The sequence below is a fragment of the Cupressus sempervirens genome, chromosome 3, assembly GCF_028749045.1.
Source record: "Cupressus sempervirens isolate cs-2001-9-10 chromosome 3, ASM2874904v1, whole genome shotgun sequence".
NCBI classification, from domain to species: domain Eukaryota; kingdom Viridiplantae; phylum Streptophyta; class Pinopsida; order Cupressales; family Cupressaceae; genus Cupressus; species Cupressus sempervirens.
Window position 1 is genome coordinate 740936550 of NC_143120.1, and position 23258 is coordinate 740959807.

At 33.0% G+C, this 23258-nt stretch overlaps 1 protein-coding gene across 1 annotated transcript; it reads left to right on the top strand.

The window, feature by feature from the left end:
* Positions 1-12910: 12910 nt before the first annotated feature.
* Positions 12911-13677, top strand: LOC149568952 (putative germin-like protein 2-3). The gene is made up of 2 exons (XM_089817661.1): positions 12911-13037; positions 13145-13677. Exons 1-2 carry the CDS (start codon positions 12911-12913, stop codon positions 13675-13677), a joined length of 660 nt encoding a protein of 219 aa, XP_089673787.1.
* The last annotated feature ends 9581 nt before the right edge of the window (positions 13678-23258 follow it).

Here is a 23258-nt window from a genome sequence, read left to right on the forward strand (position 1 = left end):
GAATTGGGTTAAATGATATCCTACGACTGTGGCTGATGAAAATTTGGCTCGGAGCATATTATGGTTTTTGATGTTTAAAGTTGTTATAGGTTAGATAACCTCCAACTGAATTCTCAGCCTTTTATTCTCTGGGGCCAGGCCCTCATTTTTTTGTGTGCTATCAACTACTTCAAAAACAAGGGATCACAAGATCATAAGATCATAGCTATACTCTTAGTAAACAAAAACACAACCTCTAATATTTACTGAAACATTTACAACACCATAAGAACTAGTGAAATTAAGAACATCCTATAACTTAACCCATTTTAATCTTAATTTTGATCTTGCCTTCACAAGACTTAGTACCAAATTTAGCAGTGATCTCAACTAAGAGGCACATTTCCAATATCCAACAAGTACACTTCTCATTGTTCTTGTACAATTTTCAGTTTAAAATCTAAACAACAATTAATTTTTTCATAATACAAATATTTTTCTCAACATCAACCGACATCAAATACAATGAGACATTTTTCATGAATTATAATTGGCAATCCTTTACATTTCAGAGGAATTATGTAATATGCAACACCATGATTCACAAGGAAAGACGGTGTGGAAATGTAAACAATTATTGCATGGTCCTTTAATTAAACTTTGAGGTTTGTTTCCATACTACGGTTACCATCATTAGTATGTTTAAAATTTTAAGAAGGTTTCCTCTATCAATTATATGGAATGAACACATAATGATCCTTCTTCAATAAAGATTAATGATTTTATTTACTATCGTGATGACCTTGTAACATTATAACAAATCCAAATTGTAAGAAACAAATTCAAAACTTCACCTAATCGTATGTATCTATAACTAAATCTGAATCTGGGTGCCTTATTGGTTCTAGTGAATGACTCTTAACTTGGTGCACAACTATGATTTTTAGAAAATCTAATTCTACTCCAATGCACAAGCTTAAAATTTTGGATATGAGGTGAGGTGTGGTATTTTCCAGATATTGATAAATTATACAGCGCAGTCTTATTCATATTGAAAGGTCATCGTTGGCCATTCTAGTCAAGATGCTAACATAACTACTCCTTGTCAAGGCATGATATGTGACTAAGTTGCCTAAAATTTGTACCGAAACCCCATAAGTGATAAATTAATTGAACGTCTTTCATTGAGTAAAATGAAAAAATACACAGATCACCAACTCTATTATTCTATACAATATTAAGATGTATACACAAGTTGAGGGACTAAAGTTTTTGATGTTAAGTATAAGGAGTACTTTATCTCGAATCAAACTCAGTGTTTGAACATTGTTGCCAAGTCATGGCTCTTGCAACTAAGGAAAGGGAAATCTCAACTGGCCAAATCCATTCATAGATCATTGCTAAAAGAAGACATAGCAAACATGGTAACTCTATTAAGTAGAACAATTGGACTTCAAGATTCACATGAGTTTGAAGGTTGGATGTTCTTGTTTATTAACATGGTCTACGAAGGGAAGTAAAACATTGATTGGGTTGAAATTATCAATAACTCACTGTATAGACAACTCATGGGTCTTCAAGAAAATGACTACTTCTACATGACTTCGTACCTTTTCTATGCTATTACAAGTACCAAAAGTTGGCCAAGACTTAATTGACAGGCTATCTATAATGATGTGACTCTCATTTACAATCATCTTCCTCAGATTCAGTGTGGAAATAGCGTGCACCATTTTAGAAGAGTGAATGATGCGTTTACAATGCTGACTATAAGAGAAATTCAAGGGAATATCGGGGTCAGAATTTCACTAGAAGCAGCAATGAAAGTACAAAAATATGGAAGTGTTTTCATATAGTTCCTAAAGTTTACTTATATAATAATAGCTGCCTATGATGGGTGTCCACTAATGCTACCTAGATTTGTTGATGATAAATTGGTCTTGATTGAAATGTGCAAGAAAATAAGTCAAATCAATAAACTTTGCAGGAATTGGAGGATAGATGAAATACCTTTTCCTATCGACATCAGATATTATAGTTGTGATACCACATCAGATGCTCAGAATATAGAAAGATCTATTGCCACAATAAATTTGCATCCTTATACGATGCGTTTCCCTTATGATAGTAAGGGCTATGCAGTGAATGAGTTAAAGTTAAATCCCAATCTTGGTCACTTCCCGTCTCTAGAGGAATTTTGGGAGGATTGTGAAAATGATTTTGAAGTCAGGAAAAGAGATTGGATCCGGCTTACAGTGAGGTAGGTAATAGACTTCAAGCTGGATATTGATGTGATAGGTGTAGATGATAATGAGGTTTCCTTGGTTGATCCTTTCTACTATGAGAAAATCGAATTGCTTGATCTCCCTCCTATTGATTGGTCGATTCTGGAGTTAAAAAGCTTAAAAGAAAGGACTGCCTTTGTTCTTAAAAGGACAAGAGATTGGGTCAATAAAGTCAAAGTAGAAAGGGCAGCTGTTGAATTCAAAAGTAGGGAGAGAAGAGGCAATCAAGGACAATCATCTCGAATGGCATTAAAGGAATGCAACAATTAGATGCAAGTGTTCCAGATCAAGATTAAGATCTAAATCATCTAGCTAAGTTTACAGTCAAAAAGAGGAGGACAAAGATGAAAAATAAATCTACTAGATCAAATCAGGAAGGAAATGAGCCTAATATGAAGGATCAAGGAACTCCCCAAGCCGTTGAACCACACATTCCCATTACATCCTCTCATGATGTAGCAATCCCTCATTTCAGTCTCTCTCCTCCTGAGATATCATTAATAAACATCACACAACTGGATAATCAATTATCTAATTCAGAAGATTTAATGATGATTGCTGAAAATATAATAGGCGATGTGCAAGTTTCAAATACTACACATTCATGGTTCCAGAACAATATTCAGAAGAAGAAGAAAGTTGTTCAAATGATTCTACCTCCATTTGATGTGATCTCTAGTTTCCTTCAGAAGCCTTCTAAGGTGAAAAAGACCAAAGTGATGTCTAGGTTAGCCATTGATAAAAGATACTTCTTCAATAAAGATTGATGATTTTATTTACTGTTGTGATGACATTGTAACATTATAACAAATCCAAATTGTAAGAAACAAATTCAAAACTCCACCTAATTTTATGTATCTATAACTAAATTTGAATCTGGGTGCCTTATTGGTTCTAGTGAACGACTCTTAAATTGGTGCACATCTATGATTTTTAGAAAGTCTAATTCTACTCCAATGCACAAGCTTAAAATTTTGGATATGAGGTGAGGTGTGGTATTTTCCAGTTATTGATAAATTATATAGCGCAGTCTTAACCATGTTGAAAGGTCATTGTTGGCCACTCTATTCAAGATGCTAACACAACTACTCCTTATCAAGGCACGATATGTGGCTTCTTTGCCCAAAATTTGCACCCAAACCCAATTAGTGATAAATTAATTGAATGTCTTTCATTGAGTAAAATGAAAAAATACATAGATCACCAACTCTATTATTCTATACAATATTAAGATGTAGATACAAGTTGAGGGACTAAAGTTTTTGATGTTAAGTATATACTTAACATTTGCATCATTTTAATGGCATACTAAGGGAGAGGGATTAACAACTCATAGTTTACTTTTCTTTACTTTTCTGCACATCAACACATAAACATAGGGTAAAAGCACAAAACCGTGTCACCCTTTTGTAAAGGAAAAGGCTAACAAAAGTATGACTGTTCACCTTTAATGACATAAGCATGGTATTATTATTGAGAATTTGAAAATAAAGCAAACTAATAAAATGCGTACAAATGGATGAAGTTTAGGATTATAATTTTTTATAATTATTTGGAATAAGAATTGATGTTTTAGGTGTTGAAAAATGATGAAAATTAGGGGTCTAGTTCCCACCAAAAAACTATATGGAAATAAACTCATTTCCCTTTGATCTCGGACTATGTTATAGATAACATACATAGCTAAAACAATAAAAAATAAAATTGTCTTTAGACCTATATTTTCTCTTTTATAATGATTCAAATTTCAACTCACCTGAAATCAATAGCCTCCATCTCCCACCACATTTTTCAAAACAAATCTATTCTAACCAGAAGAAAAATTATACATTCTAGAAGAGGAATTTCTCTCCTCTAGAACATCATATGATTTTCAATTTTTTAATATGATTTAATATTTTTTCTTTCTCAAAATTGATATATTCTTGAGTGTTAAAATACGTGCTTGTAGAAATTTTAATTACAATATGCAATATCTAATTAAAATAAGTTAAAAACTCTATATGAGAATATCCTTGACTTTGAGCTCTATAAAATGATGTTCTATAGGTTATTAAAAAAAATCATAAAAAATAGTAAGAGTTATTGAAACGTTATTTTTCTGAAATACTTTTATTTCTTTAGTAATTGGATACAAACTAGTATAAAACATGCATTTCCTATTGGAAAAGTGTGAGACCATATATAGCTTAGCTATAATGAATTTATCTAGATCATATGTTTGAACAAAATTGATTTTTAGAGAGAAATACTCAAAATCAATCATTCTGATATCTCAGCCTGAAAGGTGACACAATTTTGTACTTTTGTCCCATAATCACCTAGAAGTTAATTATTTAATACTTGATAGGTGACCATTTGTAGAGTACATTTCATGGTAGCATAAAAAATGTCAAATGGGGAGACTAGTTCAAGGTTCACATGTGGTAAAATGCCCAGTTCCTACTCAGCATGTGGTAATATGCGCCTTCTCAGATCATTGATTGTAAATAGTTATCGATAGTGGAAATTATTAAATTATTGCAAAATTTCATAGATTTTTTCTTGAAGCTAGTGTAGATTAAAACTGCTATCAAATTCAAGTTAGGTTTATTTCGAAATGAACTAAACCGGTGACAATGAAATGAGCAATTAGGAATAGGGTAAAAAATATTATTCATATATCTTCTAGAAAATTCTAAAATCATTGCGAAAAATAGATTGTTGCATGAAGCTACTGTAGATTAAAAATGCTATCAAATGCAAGTTAGATTTGTTTCAAAATGAAATAAACCCGTGACAATGAAGATGAGAAATCAGGAATAGGGTAAAAAATATTATTTCATATATCTTCTATGATGCATAGCTTGAAATTTGTAAGATACAATGCTTTTTAAAAATAAAATAAAAAAATTAGTGCTTTTTAATGGATCATGTAAGACTGACAAAGTATCACATTTAATATATCTGTCTAATTTCTTTTGGTTGCGATTAGTATTGGCATTTGTAAATGAAAAAAATCAAATTCCCTGTTTACCTACAAAATTAGTAAGATTGAAACTAGTGAGCTTTTTATATGTGAATGAAAGTGTACTGAAGCAAGGTATAATAATTTAAACCAAATCGAGAACAAATTGAAAACTATAAAAAGAAGCCACGATACAGAACTCTCCAAAGTCTACGGGATAAGGACGATAGAATTAAATGGGTTTTGTATTCAGTTTTTGTCTTCTTTTGAATATGAAGAATATACATTACTTGTAGAAGCATTCATCTTTGCCAATGATATTTAGTGATCGATCAATAAAAATTTGAAGATTATAAAGATATTTTTAACTAATCTAGGAGGTAAGTTAGGCTTTCTTAAGTTTCAAATAATAAACTAAGCATGTCTCAAGTTCCATCTCGATTTGCATCTTTACTACATAATAGTCTTACAATTACCTCTTTTTATTGAAAATCTAGCTATTTCACGTTCGTTCCATGTATATGATCTGATAGTGTGAACCAATTTCATTCAATTTACTCAGTGAGATCTTAACTACGATTATCCAAAATGGAACTATGAAACCTAAAATACAAAAAAAAAAAAATTCAAGTTATTAGTATTCTAAATTTGTATAAAGAGTGCAAGAGAAAATTTAATAATATTTATTTATTCATGAATGCTAGAAGCAACACCCTCCTGACATAACATGGTACTATGAGGCCTCATGAAGAATGTGCAATAACTATCTTTCAAAACTAATAGAACTTTAAAATACAATATTTAGACATATTCACATGTCGTACACAAGAGTCAGAGCAAAAGATATTTAAGTTCCTAATGAAGTTCTCTTAGATTACTAATAAGCATGCTTTGATAATGAGATCGTATACAATAGCATTCGTCATGGAAGAAGAAGAAATTTTGATAAGTAAATACAGAGTGTTGGACATTTAAAAATAAGAAATCTACCTCATGATTAGGAAACATGCATTAACAAAGCAATATCACAAAATTTTGATAGCCAACAAGGTCCAAGTAAGGAAATCTTTTTTCATATCTCTTATAAAGATATCATTATTACTTGTAACCGTCTTATCTGTGTAAAATATTAGCACTCTAAGTTTGTCCATTCTAGATTGACTTTATATAGAACATTTTACTACAATAAATTTTGACTTTTGACCAAAGTAGAAAACTTCCTAGACAAACCAATAAAAGTGGAGGAGGAGGACACGACAAGGGAAGCACTTGAGGAGCAGAAGAATGGGAACCAAGAGAAGGAAGAGGGAATCTAGCCCAGGCTCTGTTGTGTTTTTTTACTATTTTTATGATTATGTTTTTGAACTTTGCACCCCATGGGGTTTTAGGAATATGTCGATTACTTGGACCAATAGCAGTGTTGTTTTCAAATGTTGCTAGTTTATTATCTAGTTTACTATGCATAGCAGTTTAAGTACTGTGGATGATGATGATTCGGCTCTGAACATATTATGGTTTTTGATTTTCAAAGTTGGTATAGGTTAGATAACTGAGAGATAACCTCCAACTGAATTCTCAGCCTTTTGTTCTCTCGGGCCAGGCCCCCTTTTTTTTGGTTGCTATCAACTACTTCAAGAACAAGGGATCACAAGATCACAAGACCATAGCCGTACTCTTAGTAAACATAAACATAACCTCTAATATTTACTAAAACATTTACAACACCATAAGAACTAGGTCAATTAAGAACATCCTATAACTTAACCTATTTTAATCTTAATTTTGATCCTGCCTTCACAAGACTCGGTGCCAAATTTAGCAATGATCTCAACTAAGAGGCACATTTCCAATATCCAACAACTACACTTCTCATTTTTCTTGTACAATTTTTAGTTTAAAATCTAAACAACAACTAATTTTTTCATAATACAATGATTTTTCTCAACGTCAACCAGCTTCAAATATAATGAGCCATTTTTCATGAATTATAACTGCCAATCCTTTACATTTCAGAGGAATTATGTAATACACAACACCATGATTCGCAAGGAAAGACAGTGTGGAAATGTAAACAATTATTGCATGGTCCTTTAATTAAACATTGAGGTTTGTTTCCATACTACGGTTACCATCTTTAGTATGTTTAAAATTTTAAGAAGGTTTCCTCTATCAATTATATGGAATGAACACAAGATCCTTCTTCAATAAAGATTGATGATTTTATTTACTATCATGATGACCTTGTAATGTTATAACAAATCCAAATTGTAAGAAATGAATTCAAAACTCCACCTAATTGTAAGTATCTATAACTAAATTTGAATCTGGGTGCCTTATTGGTTCTAGTGAACGACTCTTAAATTGGTGCACATCTATGATTTTTAGAAAGTCTAATTCTACTCCAATGCACAAGCTTAAAATTTTGGATATGAGGTGAGGTGTGGTATTTTCCAATTATTGATAAATTATATAGCACAGTCTTAACCATGTTGAAAGGTCATCGTTGGCTATTCTAGTCAAGATGCTAACTTAACTACTCCTTATCAAGGCATGATATGTGGCTTCTTTGTCAAAAATTTGCACCCAAATCCAATTAGTGATAAATTAATTGAACATCTTTCATTGAGTAAAATGAAAAAATACATAGATCACCAACTCTATTATTCCATACAATATTAAGATGTCGATACAAGTTGAGGGACTAAAGTTTTTGATGTTATGTATATACTTAACATTTGCATCATTTTAATGGTATACCAAGGGAGAGGGATCAACAACTCATAGTTTACTTTTCTTTACTTTTCTGCACACCAACACATCAACATAGGGTAAAAGCACAAACCCGTGTCACCCTTTTGTAAAGGAAAGGGCTAACGAAAGTATGACTGTTCACCTTTAATGACATAAGCATGGTATTATTATTGAGAATTTGAAAATGAATTAAACTAATGAAATGTGTAGAAATGGATGAAGTTTAGGATTGTAATTTTTTATAATTTTTTACAATTTTGTACTTTTGCCCCATAATCACCTAGAAATTAATTATTTAATTCTTGATAGGTGACCATTTGTAGAGTAAATTTCATGGCAGCATAAAAAATGTCAAATGGCGAGACTAGTTCAAGGTTCACATGTGGTAAAATGCCCAGTTCTTGCTCGGCATGTGGTAATATTCACATTCGTAGATCATTGATTGTAAATAGTTATCGATAGTGGAAATTATTAAATTATTGCAAAATTTCATAGATTTTTTCTTGAAGCTAGTGTAGATTAAAACTGCTATCAAATTCAATTTAGGTTTACTTCGAAATGAACTAAACTGGTGACAATGAAATCGAGCAATTAGGAATAGGGTAAAAAATATTATTCATATATCTTCTAGGAAATTATAAAATCATTGCGAAAAATAGATTGTTGCATGAAGCTACTGTAGATTAAAAATGCTATCAAATGCAAGTTAAATTTGATTCAAAAAGAAATAAACCCGTGACAATGAAAATGAGATTTGTGTCCTTTAGTATGGCTCTTTCCATGTCATGCCATATGTTGAAGGGGGTTGGTTGTATTTTTTTGGAGAGCCTCTTCAGGTTTTGGGGACTTGGCCTTTGGTGGTTTCTAGTTGCTCTTGCAGATGTTTGATCCCTCTAGGAGAATACTCAGGCAGTTCCCTAAGGTCATTTTTTGGCTTGTATTCTATCCATCTGAGCTGCTTTCCTTGTGTAGTGGAGCTTTTCCCTCTTACAGTTGGGAGATGTCCTATTTTTATGACTACTTCTTGGCTGTTGATTCTCTGGAGGTGTGTTGGTTCTAGAGCTCTAGTGGTTTGGCGGTTAGATGAATGTTGGGCAAGGAAGTCTTGTGGAGGTGGAGAACATGTTCTCTAGTTTGAGGCCATAGAGCTATTTTAGTTTTGTCTCTGTATGCTTTCATTTTTAGAGCATGTCCCCCTCTTGGTTTGGTCTCTTTTCGATCTGTTATTGAATGATGAATTTTTATTTATTTAAATGGGTATTGTTGTTGCTGGTTTCTTTATAGTGGTACTAGAGCGAGGCATGCTATCAATTTTTATGGGCACTTTCTAGTTAGTTTTTGTTATTGGTTGAGAAGTCATCGGGGGGTCCTTTTAAAATCCCCACAAGGTGTTCGGTTCCTTTCAAAACCTTAGGGATCGACACTGAGAGCTTGTTTCCTTTGCTAAGCTTATGTTTTCTATTCTTTTGTAAGGAATTTGGTGTTTTATATAGGTTTCAGTGGCCCACCAATCCCTAGTTTCCAAATCAATTCTATTTAAAGATAATAATGTAGTTTTCTTAAAATAATTTTTTGACTAAACCAAGAGACAAATACTATAAACCCTATAATGAGGCTTTCATATTCATATATGATTTATTTAATATTATTATTTGAAGTTTTTAAAATAATAATCATTAAAAACATAGTTTTTTCAAAAATGATTTTCTAGTCCAAGGGGTTTAGCTTAGTTGGTCGAGGCAAGGAGCTCTCATTGTCGACACCCTGGTTCAAATCCAAGATGGACATCTTTGTGTAATTCTAAGTTGTGACTCTTGGTCTTCTATTGGTTGTATTCGTCTCATTTGTAAAAAGTGGATTCTAAGTTGTGACTCTTGGTCCTCCAATTGTTGTTTCTAGTGTGGTCACTTGAGAGGAGCTTGAATAAATTGTAATCCTTTCCTCTTAAGGAGCACCCGATATGTAAATGATCTTAATATGATAAATATTTTTTCTTAAAAAATATAATTAAAAAAATTAAAACTAGAACTTATATATTTTTAAAATTAGATTTTTCTAAATATTTAGTCTTAAATTTTAACTTATGTATTTACCTGCTTATAACTCTATTGAAAATACATCCTTTCTTTATCACTTTAGTCGTATAATTTTTGTTTGTTTTAATTTTTAAACATGATTTGGAGTTTATTTTATTATTCCATAAAACTTTATTAATAACATATTACCTTTTATTCGGTAATTTTTCGGAGAGTTTCAAATCAAGTATAGTTTGCAAACTATCCAATATATGAAATAACATCAAGGTATAGTAACAATCACATGACATAGGAAGTAAATTAGTTCCAGTCACATGTCTAAGATAACAATTGGCATACTTAGAAAAGGTAAACATAGGGGCTGGATTCAACATATTTTACTATGTCAGAGGTCCAACAAGCTCACCAACAGAAATGAAGGAGTAGGGATGGTGGGTTGTGACATCCCTCCCCTCCAGGAAGAGACATCAACTTGTTGCCTGATGAAAATGTAACAAACATAGTTCTCATATCACACATAACTAAAAGCACAACAATAAGATACACTAGAGTCTATATAGATAAAAGATATAAAGATCTAATAAAACCATTTTCATCTCCCATGTCCTAAGATTTGAGAATAAATAATCAATGAGAGATCCATTAGGACGCATCGTAGATCATGTTTTGGTAGTTTATATGGGTGCAGCTTGAAAAATTGTTTGAGAAAGTTTTGCAACTCTAGTATGATGGGGACAATAACTTTCGCATTGGTTACCTCCAAAAGTAAAGAAACCATTCCCCGCTCCCTTCCTACCGTCAGACCTATTGTTCCAGTTATTCCCATTTCCACTGTTATCAACTTATCTCTATTCATATTTTGATTCTAAGTGTTATTGATATTCCTCAGTGCATTATTGTGAAACTTCCTCTTGAATCCTTGAGGACTGTGGTTTCTCTCTGAAGTTGTGATTGCATTTACCGTTTTTAGTTTCTCCTCCTAAAGCAGTGTCTTTCGATGTGCGAATTCCATGGTTTTTGGTTCATGCATTTTGTTACAGATCCAATCTCGAGATGTAATCCCAATACAACCTTATATTTGTTCTCAAATGCTCATCCTACAGATACTAAGGAACATATTTCACCAAACGAAAAAATTGCTCTTGGTATTTGGTCACTACCATGACCCCTTGTACATCAAGTTTTGAAACTCAGCTACGTCAGTGTCATAAAATAACAGAGGCAATGATCGCTTCATGGAAAGAGATAAAAATTTATTCCCGGGACATTTTTCCTGGTCACAACTTCCTCTCAGCCGTTAATTGTTCCACCATGTGGTTGATTCACCAATCGACTGAAATGCAACCCATAAAGCCCTAGACTGTGCTGAAAGGTGATGAACATGAAAGTACTTTTCCATGGAGATGATTAATTTCTCAGCATCATCCTTACCATCGAAAGTGGGTAATATGACCTTTTTAAGGTCCTTGCTCAACTCCTCTGCTATCTTCTCATTATTCAGGGGTCCAAAATTATTCTCCTCATCAAAATTTTCCTTTAAACTATTCCTCAATTCTCCTATCCTCTTCAAATTTTCTGACAGCTTCTAATACTTGATCTCCATTCTACGCACCCCTTAGATCTTGTTCAAGGTGATCCAATGGCTCAACCTTCTCCCAGAGGAGGTTTCCACAGTAGGTTAGAAGGGCTAAAATATGGTCTTGGCTTTGATTCAGACTGAGCTCATCATTCTTACTAGTTCCTTCTTGATTCTTATTTGTGGTCTTCATGGCGAGTATTCAATTCTTGTACCAAACATAAGTATGCAACTTATAAAACTTAGACCAAGGTCCTAGTGTTTAAGCTCATCTCCAATACCATAGAATGTCAAGTCGTCAAATAGCTAGTATATCGCAAGGTCAGAAGATCAAGTCTTAGTCATTCAATTGCAAATTGCAAATTTTAGAAATAAAGTTTAAGACTAATATTTCATGTTTTAATAGTTATGAGAATTTTGTTGAAGTGCTTCGAAAGTATTTTACATGTAGATTTTAAAAACATACTTATAGAAAACTCACAAATAATTAGACATGTAACATGTAATTTTAAATATGTTAAAGACAACTAAAAGAAAATCATTTCCATCCCTAATTATTTAAAATCCAAATAATTATAAAACACAATTTATAATTAAGTTGTTTAAAATAGGATTGTAGTTAAATCAAAGAAAGCTAATGCTAAAAGTGATGGAATGAAATTTAATTTCTTTATTTTTAAGAACTAATATAGAAATCATATTTATTTTAATTAAAATGTTAAAATGAATATCTAATTAATTATTATATAAATAATATATTTGCAAATGGAGTGGTTGTTTCTGATCTGATATTAAACATTAATACATAATTAATTATTATGTAAATAACTAATATCATCCATTAGATATCTTTAAATCGACGCAGTAGTTGTTTGTGATTTTCAATTTAGTTATTAGGTCTTATTAATTTAATGTGGAGGTAACCATATGCAGTAGGGCTTACGTTGGAAATCCCTGTGGAAGTACGTCATCATATTGGAAGAACGGGGTAAAATAGACGGAGTCAAGATGAATGAACCCTTGCGAAGTAGTCATCTGTGTTTGAAATACATCATTCAATTTCCCTAGTTTACCAATTCTACGAGGGAGCAATAGCATACATAATATTGGCTTTCAGGAACCTCAACGTAGAAGATTTCAACCATAATAAAAGAATGATAAGAGTATATCCGCGGTAGCAGGTGGGTTGATCGTCAGGTAAGAATGAATGAGTCCTTGAGGAGCAGTTAACGTTTCGAGTATATAAAGCATGCAAATGGGCTTGCAATAGTACTCAATTCAATTATCCACATCCTGAGCTGTTTATTCACATCAGTCTCTCTGTGTTCCTGTCATAATGGGTAGCAGGATGATTTACCTCACGCTGGGGCTTGTTCTGTTGATATGTTGTTTCGGCAAAGGCGTCGTGGCAGCGGATTCCGATCCATTGCAGGATTTCTGCGTTGCAGACAACGAAAGCAAAGGTGCGCAGAGAATAACATTATAGGTAATAAGAGGTCTAGGTACTGATTATATGATTGCATGTGCTCGTTAGAAATCTAGGTACTGATTATATGATTGTTTTTCACAGTGTTGGTGAACGGGTTCGTGTGCAAGGAGGCAATGGCAGTATCAGCAGAGGACTTCTTCTTCGGGGGGCTTGGGCAGGCGGGGAACACCGACAATGCAGTGGGCTCCATCGTGACCCCTGCCAACGTAATGCAGATACCGGGGCTGAACACGTTGGGAATATCTCTGGTCCGCATCGACTACGCAGTGGGTGGAATTAATCCTCCTCACACCCACCCCAGAGCCACCGAGGTTCTCTTTCTAGCGGAAGGCGAGCTCTTTGTAGGGTTTATTGACACCAACAACACCTTCTTCAGCAAGACGTTGGAGAAGGGAGACGTGTTCGTCTTCCCCAAGGCGCTCGTGCATTTCCAGCAGAATGTGAGAAAAGAGAATGCGGTGGCCATCTCTGCTTTGAGCAGCCAGCTCCCGGGAACCCAGACAATTGCTAATTCTCTGTTTGCGGCGAATCCCCCTCTCCCCGATTCCGTATTGAGCAAGGCCTTCCGCATCACCCAGGAGCTCGTGGACTACATTCAGAAGATGTTCGCCTAAGCTTCTTGAGCTTAATTTTTTGTGATCGATTCGATAAAAATAAAACAAAGGAAAGGTAGACCACATAGGAATATTATTTTCGTACCATTTAATAAAAATTCTCTCTTTAGAGCTGCTCGTTGCATTCTCAACAGAAGTTTATTTTCCTAAAGGAACATCTTTCTGTGTGAAAAGAATTCTATGGTTTCTGGTTCATGCATCTTGACCACAGATCCAGTCTGGAGATGTAATCCCAATACAAACTTATAATATCCATTCTAAAATGCTCATCCTACAAATACTATGGAACATATTTCACAAATAACAAAATCGCTCCTGATATTTGGTCACTGCCATGACCCCTTTAATCAAGTTTTGAAACTCAGCTACGTCTGTCTCATAAAATAACAGATGCAACAATCGCTTCATGAAAAGAGATAAAAAAGTATTCCCAAGATATTTGTCCTGGTCACAACTTCCTCTCGGCCCTTAATTGTGGCTGTTCCACCACATAGTTGGTTCACCAATCAGCTGAAATGCAACCCATAAAGCCCTAGACTATGCCGAAAGGTGATGAACACGAAAGTACTTTACCATGAAGATGATTAATTTCTCAGCATCATCCTTACCATCGAAACCATGGAAAGTGGGTAATACGATCTTTTTAAGGTCATTGCTCAGCTCCTCGGCTATCTTCTCATTATTATTCAGGTGTCCAAAATTATTCTTCATTAAAACCAGAATGTCACGTGGAGAGGAAAAAATTATTTATATCTATTTATACAAATGACAAGAAAGATTTATATCACAATTAGCACAATAGAAAGTGAAGATTTGATAAACTAAATAAAGACTAAAATTTTCAATCGATTTTATATATATGCAAGCGAATCACAAATTTGATTTCTGTTATCAAATTCAAGTTAGGTTTAGTTCGAAATGAACTAAACCGAGCAATTAGGAATAGGGTAAAAAATATTATTCGTATATCTTTTAGGAAATTATAAAATCATTGCGAAAAATAGATTGTTGCATGAAGCTACTGTAGATTAAAAATGCTATCAAAGGCAAGTTAGATTTGTTTCAAAATGAAATAAACCCGTGACAATGAAAAAGAGAAATCAGGAATAGGGTAAAAAATATTATTTCATATATCTTCTATGATGCATAGCTTAAAATTTGTAAGATACACTGCTTTTTAAAAATAAAATAAAAAAATTAGTGCTTTCTAATGGATCATGTAAGACTGACAAAGTATCACATTTAATATATCTGTCTAATTTCTTTTGGTTGCGATTAGTATTGGCATTTGTAAATGAAAAAAATCAAATTCCCTGTTTACCTACAAAATTAGTAAGATTGAAACTAGTGAGCTTTTTATATGTGAATGAAAGTGTACTCAAGCAAGGTATAATAATATAAAACAAATCGAGAACAAATTGAAAACTATAAAAAGAAGCCACGATACAGAACTCTCCAAAGTCTATGGGATAAGGACGATAGAATTAAATGGGTTTTGTATTCAGTTTTTGTCTTCTTTTGAATATGAAGAATATACATTACTTGTAGAAGCGTTCATCTTTGCCAATGATATTTGGTGATCGATCAATAAAAATTTGAAGATTATAAAGATATTTTTAACTGATCTAGGAGGTAAGTTAGGTTGTCTTAAGTTTCAAATAATAAACTAAGCATGTCTCAGATTCCATCCCGATTTGCATCTTTACTACATAATAGTCTTACAATTACCTCTTTTTATTGAAAATCTAGCTATTTCACGTTAGTTCCATGTATATGATCTGATTGTGTGAACCAATTTCATTCAATTTACTCAGTGAGATCTTAACTACGATTATCCAAAATGGAACTATGAAACCTAAAAAAAAAAAAAAAAAATTCAAGTTATTAGTATTCTGAATTTGTATAAAGAGTGCAAGAGAAAATTTATTAATATTTATTTATTCATGAATGTTAGAAGCAACACCCTCCTGACATAACATGGTACTATGAGGCATCATGAAGAATGTGCAATAATTATCTTTCAAAACTAATAGAACTTTAAAATACAATATTTAGACATATTCACATGTCGTACACAAGAGTCAGAGCAAAAGATATTTAAGTTCCTAATGAAGTTCCCTTAGATTACTAATAAGCATGCTTTGATAATGAGATTGTATAAAATAGCATTCCTAATGGACGAAGAAGAAATTTTGATAAGTAAATACAGAGTGTTGGACATTTAAAAATAAGAAATCTACCTCATGATTAGGAAACATGCATTAACAAAGCAATATCACAAAATTTTGATAGCCAACAAGGTCCAAGTAAGGAAATCTTTTGTCATATCTCTTATAAAGATATCATTATTACTTGTAACCATCTTATCTGTGTAAAAAATTAGCACTCTAAGTTTGTCCAATCTAGATTGACTTTATATAGAACATTTTACTACCATAAATTTTGACTTTTGACCAAAGTAGAAACTACAGCTTGGGTTTAGAAAAACATTTTCTTTGTAGTGGAACTAAAGAAGAGTAAAAGATCTCATAAATAAGTTGGTAACATAAGAAAGAATTGAACGTTAACCTGGAGCGTTGAGCGTTGATTCTCTACTTATTTAATCTCTCTTCCATCCTCTCCTTTATTGAACTATCACTAAATCCACTGGTATTTTAAAATGGCCGCACTGCTAACTTATCAAGATTCAAAAAATGGAAACTTAGTAAATAAAATCATCAATCTTTATTGAAGAAGGCTTTTGTGTTCATTCCATAGAATTGATAGAGGAAACCTTCTTAAATTTTTAAACATAATAAAGATGGCAACCGTAGTATGGAAACAAACCTCAATGTTTAATTAACGGGCCATGCAATAATTGATTACATCTCCACACTTTCTTTCCTTATGATTCATGGTGTTGTGTGTTACATCCTCTGAAATGTAAAGGACTATCAGTTAGAATTTATTAAAAATATCTCATTGTATTTGAAGTTGGTTGTTGCTGAGAAAAATCATCGTATTATGAAAATATCAGCTGTAGTTTAGATTTCAAACTGAAAATTATACTAGAACAATGAGAAGTGTTGTTGTTGGATATTGGAAATGTGCCTCTTAGTTCAGATCATTACTGAATTTGGTACCGAGTCTTGTGAAGGCAGGATCCGAATAAAGACTAAAATAGGTTAAGTTATAGGACGTTCTTAATTGTACTAGTTCTTATGGTGTTGTAACTATTTCCATAAATATTAGAGGTTATGTTTATGTTTACTAAGAGTAGAGATAATATTTTACGATCTTGTGATTTTAAGATGTAAATCATATTAACTTGGAAACGACTAGAGTCCAAAAAAATTCATCTCTTAACTCTGTATTTTCAACGGAATGATATGACATTTCTAATTTCAGTTGAAATAATTAGTGTCTCATCGAAAGGAGGAAGAGTAGTGGTTAAGAAAGAAAGAGGTTTCAAGGATCACCCATGGAAACTCTGACTAGTTTTCCATTTTTATTGAAGGGAAATATTAAACAATGTAAATCAAAATCTGAGTTTAATTCTCCATGAGTTCTTTGAAAATGTTTCCAGATAAAATAACAAAAGGTTTGGCATGCGTCCTTCAAAAGTTAAATAAATAAATTACGTTAGATAGTATTCTATTTGACCCCATTTGACCCACATAAATGATTATAATATGTTTCTAAGGTCTTGTGACCCCTAAAGACATATGTTGTCATGACATGTGTCGAAAAAGGTCATAGGATAACCTATGACCCCTTTTGACCCATATAAATGATTATAATATATCCCCAGGGGTCCTAGGACCCCTAGAGACATATGTTGTAATGATATGTGTTGAAAGGGGTCATAGGATTTTCTATGACCACTTTCAACCCATATAAATGATTATAATATGTCCCTAGGGGTCCTGGGACCCCTATAAACATATGTTATAATGAAATGTGTCAAAAGGGATCATCGATTATCACATGACCCCTTTCGGCCCATATAAATGATTATAATATGTTCTTAAGAGTCTTAGGACTCTTAGGGACATATGTTGTCATGAAACATGTGAAAAGGGGTCATAAGGTTATCATATGACTCCTTTTGACCCATATAAATGATTATAATATGTCTCTAGGGGTCCTAGGACCCCTAGAGACATGTTGTAATGACATGTGTCGAAAGGGGTTATAAGTTCTCTTATGACCCCTTTTAACCCATATAAATAACTATAATATATCCCTAGGGGTCCTAGGACACCTATAGACATATGTTGTAATGAAATATGTTGAATGGGATCATAGGACATCTTATGGCCCATTTCAACTCATATAAATGATTATAATATGTCCTTAGGGGTCATACATCTCCTAGAGACATATGTTGTAATGACATGTGTCAAAAGGGTTCATAGGTTATCCTATGACCCCTTTCAACCCATATAAATGATTATAATATGTCCCTATAGGTCCTAAGATCCCTACTGACATATGTTGTAATGAAATGTGTCGAAAGTGGTCATAGGTTATACTATGACCCCTTTTAAACCATATAAATGATTATAATATGTCTCTAGAAGTCCTATGACCCCTATAGACATATGTTGTAATAAAATATGTGGAAATGAGTCATAGGTTATCCTATTACCCCTTTCAACCCATATAAATGATTCTAATATGTCTCTAGGGGTTCTGGGATCCCCAGAGACCTGTTTTTGTCATGAAATGTGTCGAAAGGGGTCATAGGTTATCCTATGATCCCTTTCAACCCATATAAATAACTATAATATATCCATAGGGGTCCGAGGACCCCTAGAGACATATTTTGTAATGAAATGTGTCCATAGGGATTATAAGTTATCCTATGACCCCTTTTAACCCATATAAATAACTATAATATATCCCTAGGGGTCCTAAGACACCTATAGACATATGTTGTAATGAAATGTGTTGAAAGGGGTCATAGGACATTTTATGGACCGTTTCGACCCATATAAATGATTATAATATGTCCTTAGAGGTCTTACATCCCCTAGAGACATATGTTGTAATGAAATGTGTCAAAAGGGTTCATACGTTATCCTGTGACCCCTTTTAACCCATATAAATAATTATAATATGTCCCTATGGGTCTTAGGACCCCTATAGACATATGTTGTAATGAAATGTGTTGAAAGGGGTCATAGGTTATCATATGACCCCTTTCAACTCATATAAACAATTATAATATCCCTAAAGATATGTTGTTATGAAATGTGTCGAAAGGGGTTATAGGTTATACTAGGACTACTTTCAAATCAAAAAAATGATTATAATATGTCCATAGGGGTCCTATGTCCCTCAGAGACATATGTTGTAATGAAATATGTTGAAAGTGGTCATGGAATAGGTTATCCTGTGACCCCTTTCCACTCATATAAATGATTCTAAAATGTCCCTAAGGGTCTTGGGACCGCTAGAGACATGTTGTCATAAAATGTATTAAAAGTGGTCATAGGTTATCCTATGACCCTTTTCAACCCATATAAATGATTATAATATGTCCTTAGGGGTCCTAAGACCCCTAAAGACATGTTGTAATTAAATGTGTCAAAACGGGTCATAAGTTATCCTATGACAACTTTCAACCCATATAAACAATTATAATATGTCCCTAAGGATCGCAGGAACCCTAAAGACGTGTTCTAACGAAATGTGTCAAAAGGGCTCACAACACATCCTATGGCCCATTTTGACCCATATAAATGATTATAACATGTCCCTAGGGCTCTTATGACACCTCAAGACATATGTTGTAGCAAAATGTGTCAAAATGGGTCATTGATTATCTTAGGACTCCTTTCGATGTATATAAATGATTATAATATGTCCCTAGGGGTCCCAGGACCCCTAGAGACATATGTTGTCATGAAATGTGTCGAAAGGGGTCATAGGTTATCCTAGGTTATCCTATAGAGATATGAATAAAGATTTCCTAAAGATGGTTTGAACTGTCATATCTTATAAAAATAAAGATATCCACATGGGGCAGGATCAAAATTAAGATTAAAATAGGTTAAGTTATAGGATGTTCTTAATTGTACTAGTTCTTATGGTGTTGTAAATGTTTTAGTAAATATTAGAGGTTATGTTTATGTTTACTAAGAGTACGGCTATGGTCTTATGATCTTGTGATCCCTTGTTTTTGAAGTAGTTGATACCAACCAAAAAAAAGGGGGCTTGGCCCGAGAGAACAAAAGGCTGAGAATTCAGTTGGAGGTTATCTCTTAGTTATCTAACCTATATCAACTTTGAACATCAAAAACTATAATATGTTCAGAGCCGAATCATCATCATCCACAGTACTTAAACTGTTATGCATAGTAAACTAGATAATAAACTAGCAACATTTGAAAACAACACTGCTATTGGTCCAAGTAATTGACATATTCCTAAAACCCCGTGGGGTGCAAAGTTCAGAAACATAATCATAAAAATAGTAAAGTAACACAACAGAGCCTGGGCTAGATTCCCTCTTCCTTCTCTTGGTTCCCATTCTTCTGCTCCTCAAGTGCTTCCCTTGTCGCATCCTCCTCCTCCACTTTGATTGGTTTGTCCAGTAAGTTTTCTACTTTGGTCAAAAGTCAAAATTTATGGTAGTAAAATGTCCTATATAAAGTCAATCTGGAATGGACAAACTTAGACTACTAATATTTTACACAGATAAGACGGTTACAAGTAATAATGATATCTTTATAAGAGATATGAAAAAACATTTCCTTACTTGGACCTTGTTGGCTATCAAAATTTTGTGATATTGCTTTGTTAATGCATGTTTCCTAATCATGAGGTAGATTTCTTATTTTTAAATGTCCAACACTCTGTATTTACTTATCAAAATTTCTTCTTCTTCCATGAGGAATGCTATTGTATACGATCTCATTATCAAAGCATGCTTATTAGTAATCTAAGAGAACTTCATTAGGAACTTAAATATCTTTTGCTCTGACTCTTGTGTACGACATGTGAATATGTCTAAATATTGTATTTTAAAGTTCTATTAGTTTTGAAAGATAATTATTGCACATTCTTCATCATGCCTCATAGTACCATGTTATGTTAGGAGGGTGTTGCTTCTAGCATTCATGAATAAATAAATATTATTAAATTTTCTCTTGCACTCTTTATACAAATTTAGAATACTAATAACTTGAATTTTTTTTTTTTGTATTTTAGGTTTCATAGTTCCATTTTGGATAATCATAGTTAAGATCTCACTGAGTAAATTGAATGAAATTGGTTCACACTATCAGATCATATACATGGAACTAACGTGAAATAGCTAGATTTTCAATAAAAAGAGGTAATTGTAAGACTATTATGTAGTAAAGATGCAAATTGGGATGGAACCTGAGACATGCTTAGTTTATTATTTGAAACTTAAGACAGCCTAACTTACCTCCTAAATCAGTTAAAAATATCATTATAATCTTCAAATTTTTATTGATCGATCACCAAATATCATTGGCAAAGATGAACGCTTCTACAAGTAATGTATATTTTCATATTCAAAAGAAGACAAAAACTGAATACAAAACCCATTTAATTCTATCGTCCTTATCCCATAGACTTTGGAGAGTTCTGTATCGTGGCTTCTTTTTATAGTTTTCAATTTGTTCTCGATTTGTTTTAAATTATTATACCTTGCTTCAGTACACTTTCATTCACATATAAAAGGCTCACTAGTTTCAATCTTACTAATTTTGTAGGTAAACAGGGAATTTGATTTTTTTCATTTACAAATGCCAATACTAATCGCAACCAAAAGAAATTAGACAGATATATTAAATGTGATTCTTTGTCAGTCTTACATGATCCATTAAAAAGCACTAATTTTTTTATTTTATTTTTAAAAAGCATTGTATCTTACAAATTTTAAGCTATGAATCATAGAAGATATATGAAATAATATTTTTTACCCTATTCCTGATTTCTCGTTTTCATTGTCACGGGTTTATTTCATTTTGAAACAAATCTAACTTGCATTTGATAGCATTTTTAATCTACAGTAGCTTCATGCAACAATCTCTTTTTTGCAATGATTTTAGAATTTCCTAGAAGATATATGAATAATATTTTTTACCCTATTCCTAATTGCTCGTTTCATTGTCACCGGTTTAGTTCATTTCCAAATAAACCTAACTTGAATTTGATAGCAGTTTTAATCTACACTAGCTTCATTTACATGGGTCAAAAAATTATATGGGTAAATAAATAAGTCTTGATTGAAATGTGCAAGAAAATAAGTCAAATCAATAAACTTTGCAGGAATTGGAGGATAGATGAAATACCTTTTCCTATTGGCATCAGATATTATAGTTGTGATACCACATCAGATGCTAGGAATATAGAAAGATCTATTGCCACAATAAATTTGCATCCTTATAAGATGTGTTTCCCTTATGATAGTAAGGGCTATGCAGTGAATGAGTTAAAGTTAAATCCCAATCTTGGTCACTTCCCTTCTCTAGAGGACTTTTGGGAGGATTGTGAAAATGATTTTGAAGTCAGGAAGAGAGATTGGATGCAGATTACAGTGAGGCAGGTAATAGACTTCAAGCTAGATATTGATGTGATAGGTGTAGATGATAATGAGGTTTCCTTGGTTGATCCTTTCTACAATGAGTAAATCGAATTGCTAGATCTCCCTCCTATTGATTGGTCGATTTCGGAGTTAAAAAGCTTAAAAGAAAGGACTGCCTTTGTTCTTAAAAGGACAAGAGATTGGGTCAATAAAGCCAAAGTATAAAGGGCAGCTGTTGAATTCCAAAGTAGGGAGAGAAGAGGCAATCAAGGAAAATCATCTCGAATGGCATTAAAGGAATGCAACAATTAGATGCAAGTGTTCCAGATCAAGATTAAGATCTAAATCATCGAGCTAAGTTTACAGTCAAGAAGAGGTGGAAAAAGATGAAAAATAAATCTACTAGATCAAATCAGGAAGGAAATGAGCCTAATATGAAGGATCAAGGAACTCCGCAAGCCGTTGAACCACACATTCCCATTACATCCTCTCATGATGTGGCAATCCCTCATTTGAGTCTCTCTCCTCCTGAGATATCATTAATAAACATGACACAACCGGATAATCAATTATCTAATTCAGAAGATTTAATGATGATTGCTGAAAATATAATAGGCGATGTGCAAGTTTCAAATGCTACACATTCATGGTTCCAGAACAATATTCAGAAGAAGAAGAAAGTTGTTCAAATGATTCTACCTCCATTTGATGTGATCTCTAGTTTCCTTCAGAAGCCTTCTAAGGTGAAAAAGGCCAAAGTGATGTCTAGGTTAGCCATTGATAAAAGATACTTCTTCAATAAAGATTGATGATTTTATTTACTGTTGTGATGACCTTGTAACATTATAACAATTCCGAATTGTAAGAAACAAATTCAAAACTCCACTTAATTTTATGTATCTATAACTAAATTTGAATCTGGGTGCCTTATTGGTTCTAGTGAACGACTCTTAAATTGGTACACATTATGATTTTTAGAAAATCTAATTCTACTCCAATGCACAAGATTAAAACTTTGGATATGAGGTGAGGTGTG

Excerpts from the sequence above, each read along its gene's own strand:
- LOC149568952 (XM_089817661.1), top strand. The coding sequence starts at position 12,911 with ATGGGTAGCAGGATGATTTACCTCACGCTGGGGCTTGTTCTGTTGATA. Across the intron at positions 13,038-13,144 it reads TGCAGACAACGAAAGCAAAG|TGTTGGTGAACGGGTTCGTG; the intron begins GTGCGCAGAGAA and ends TGTTTTTCACAG.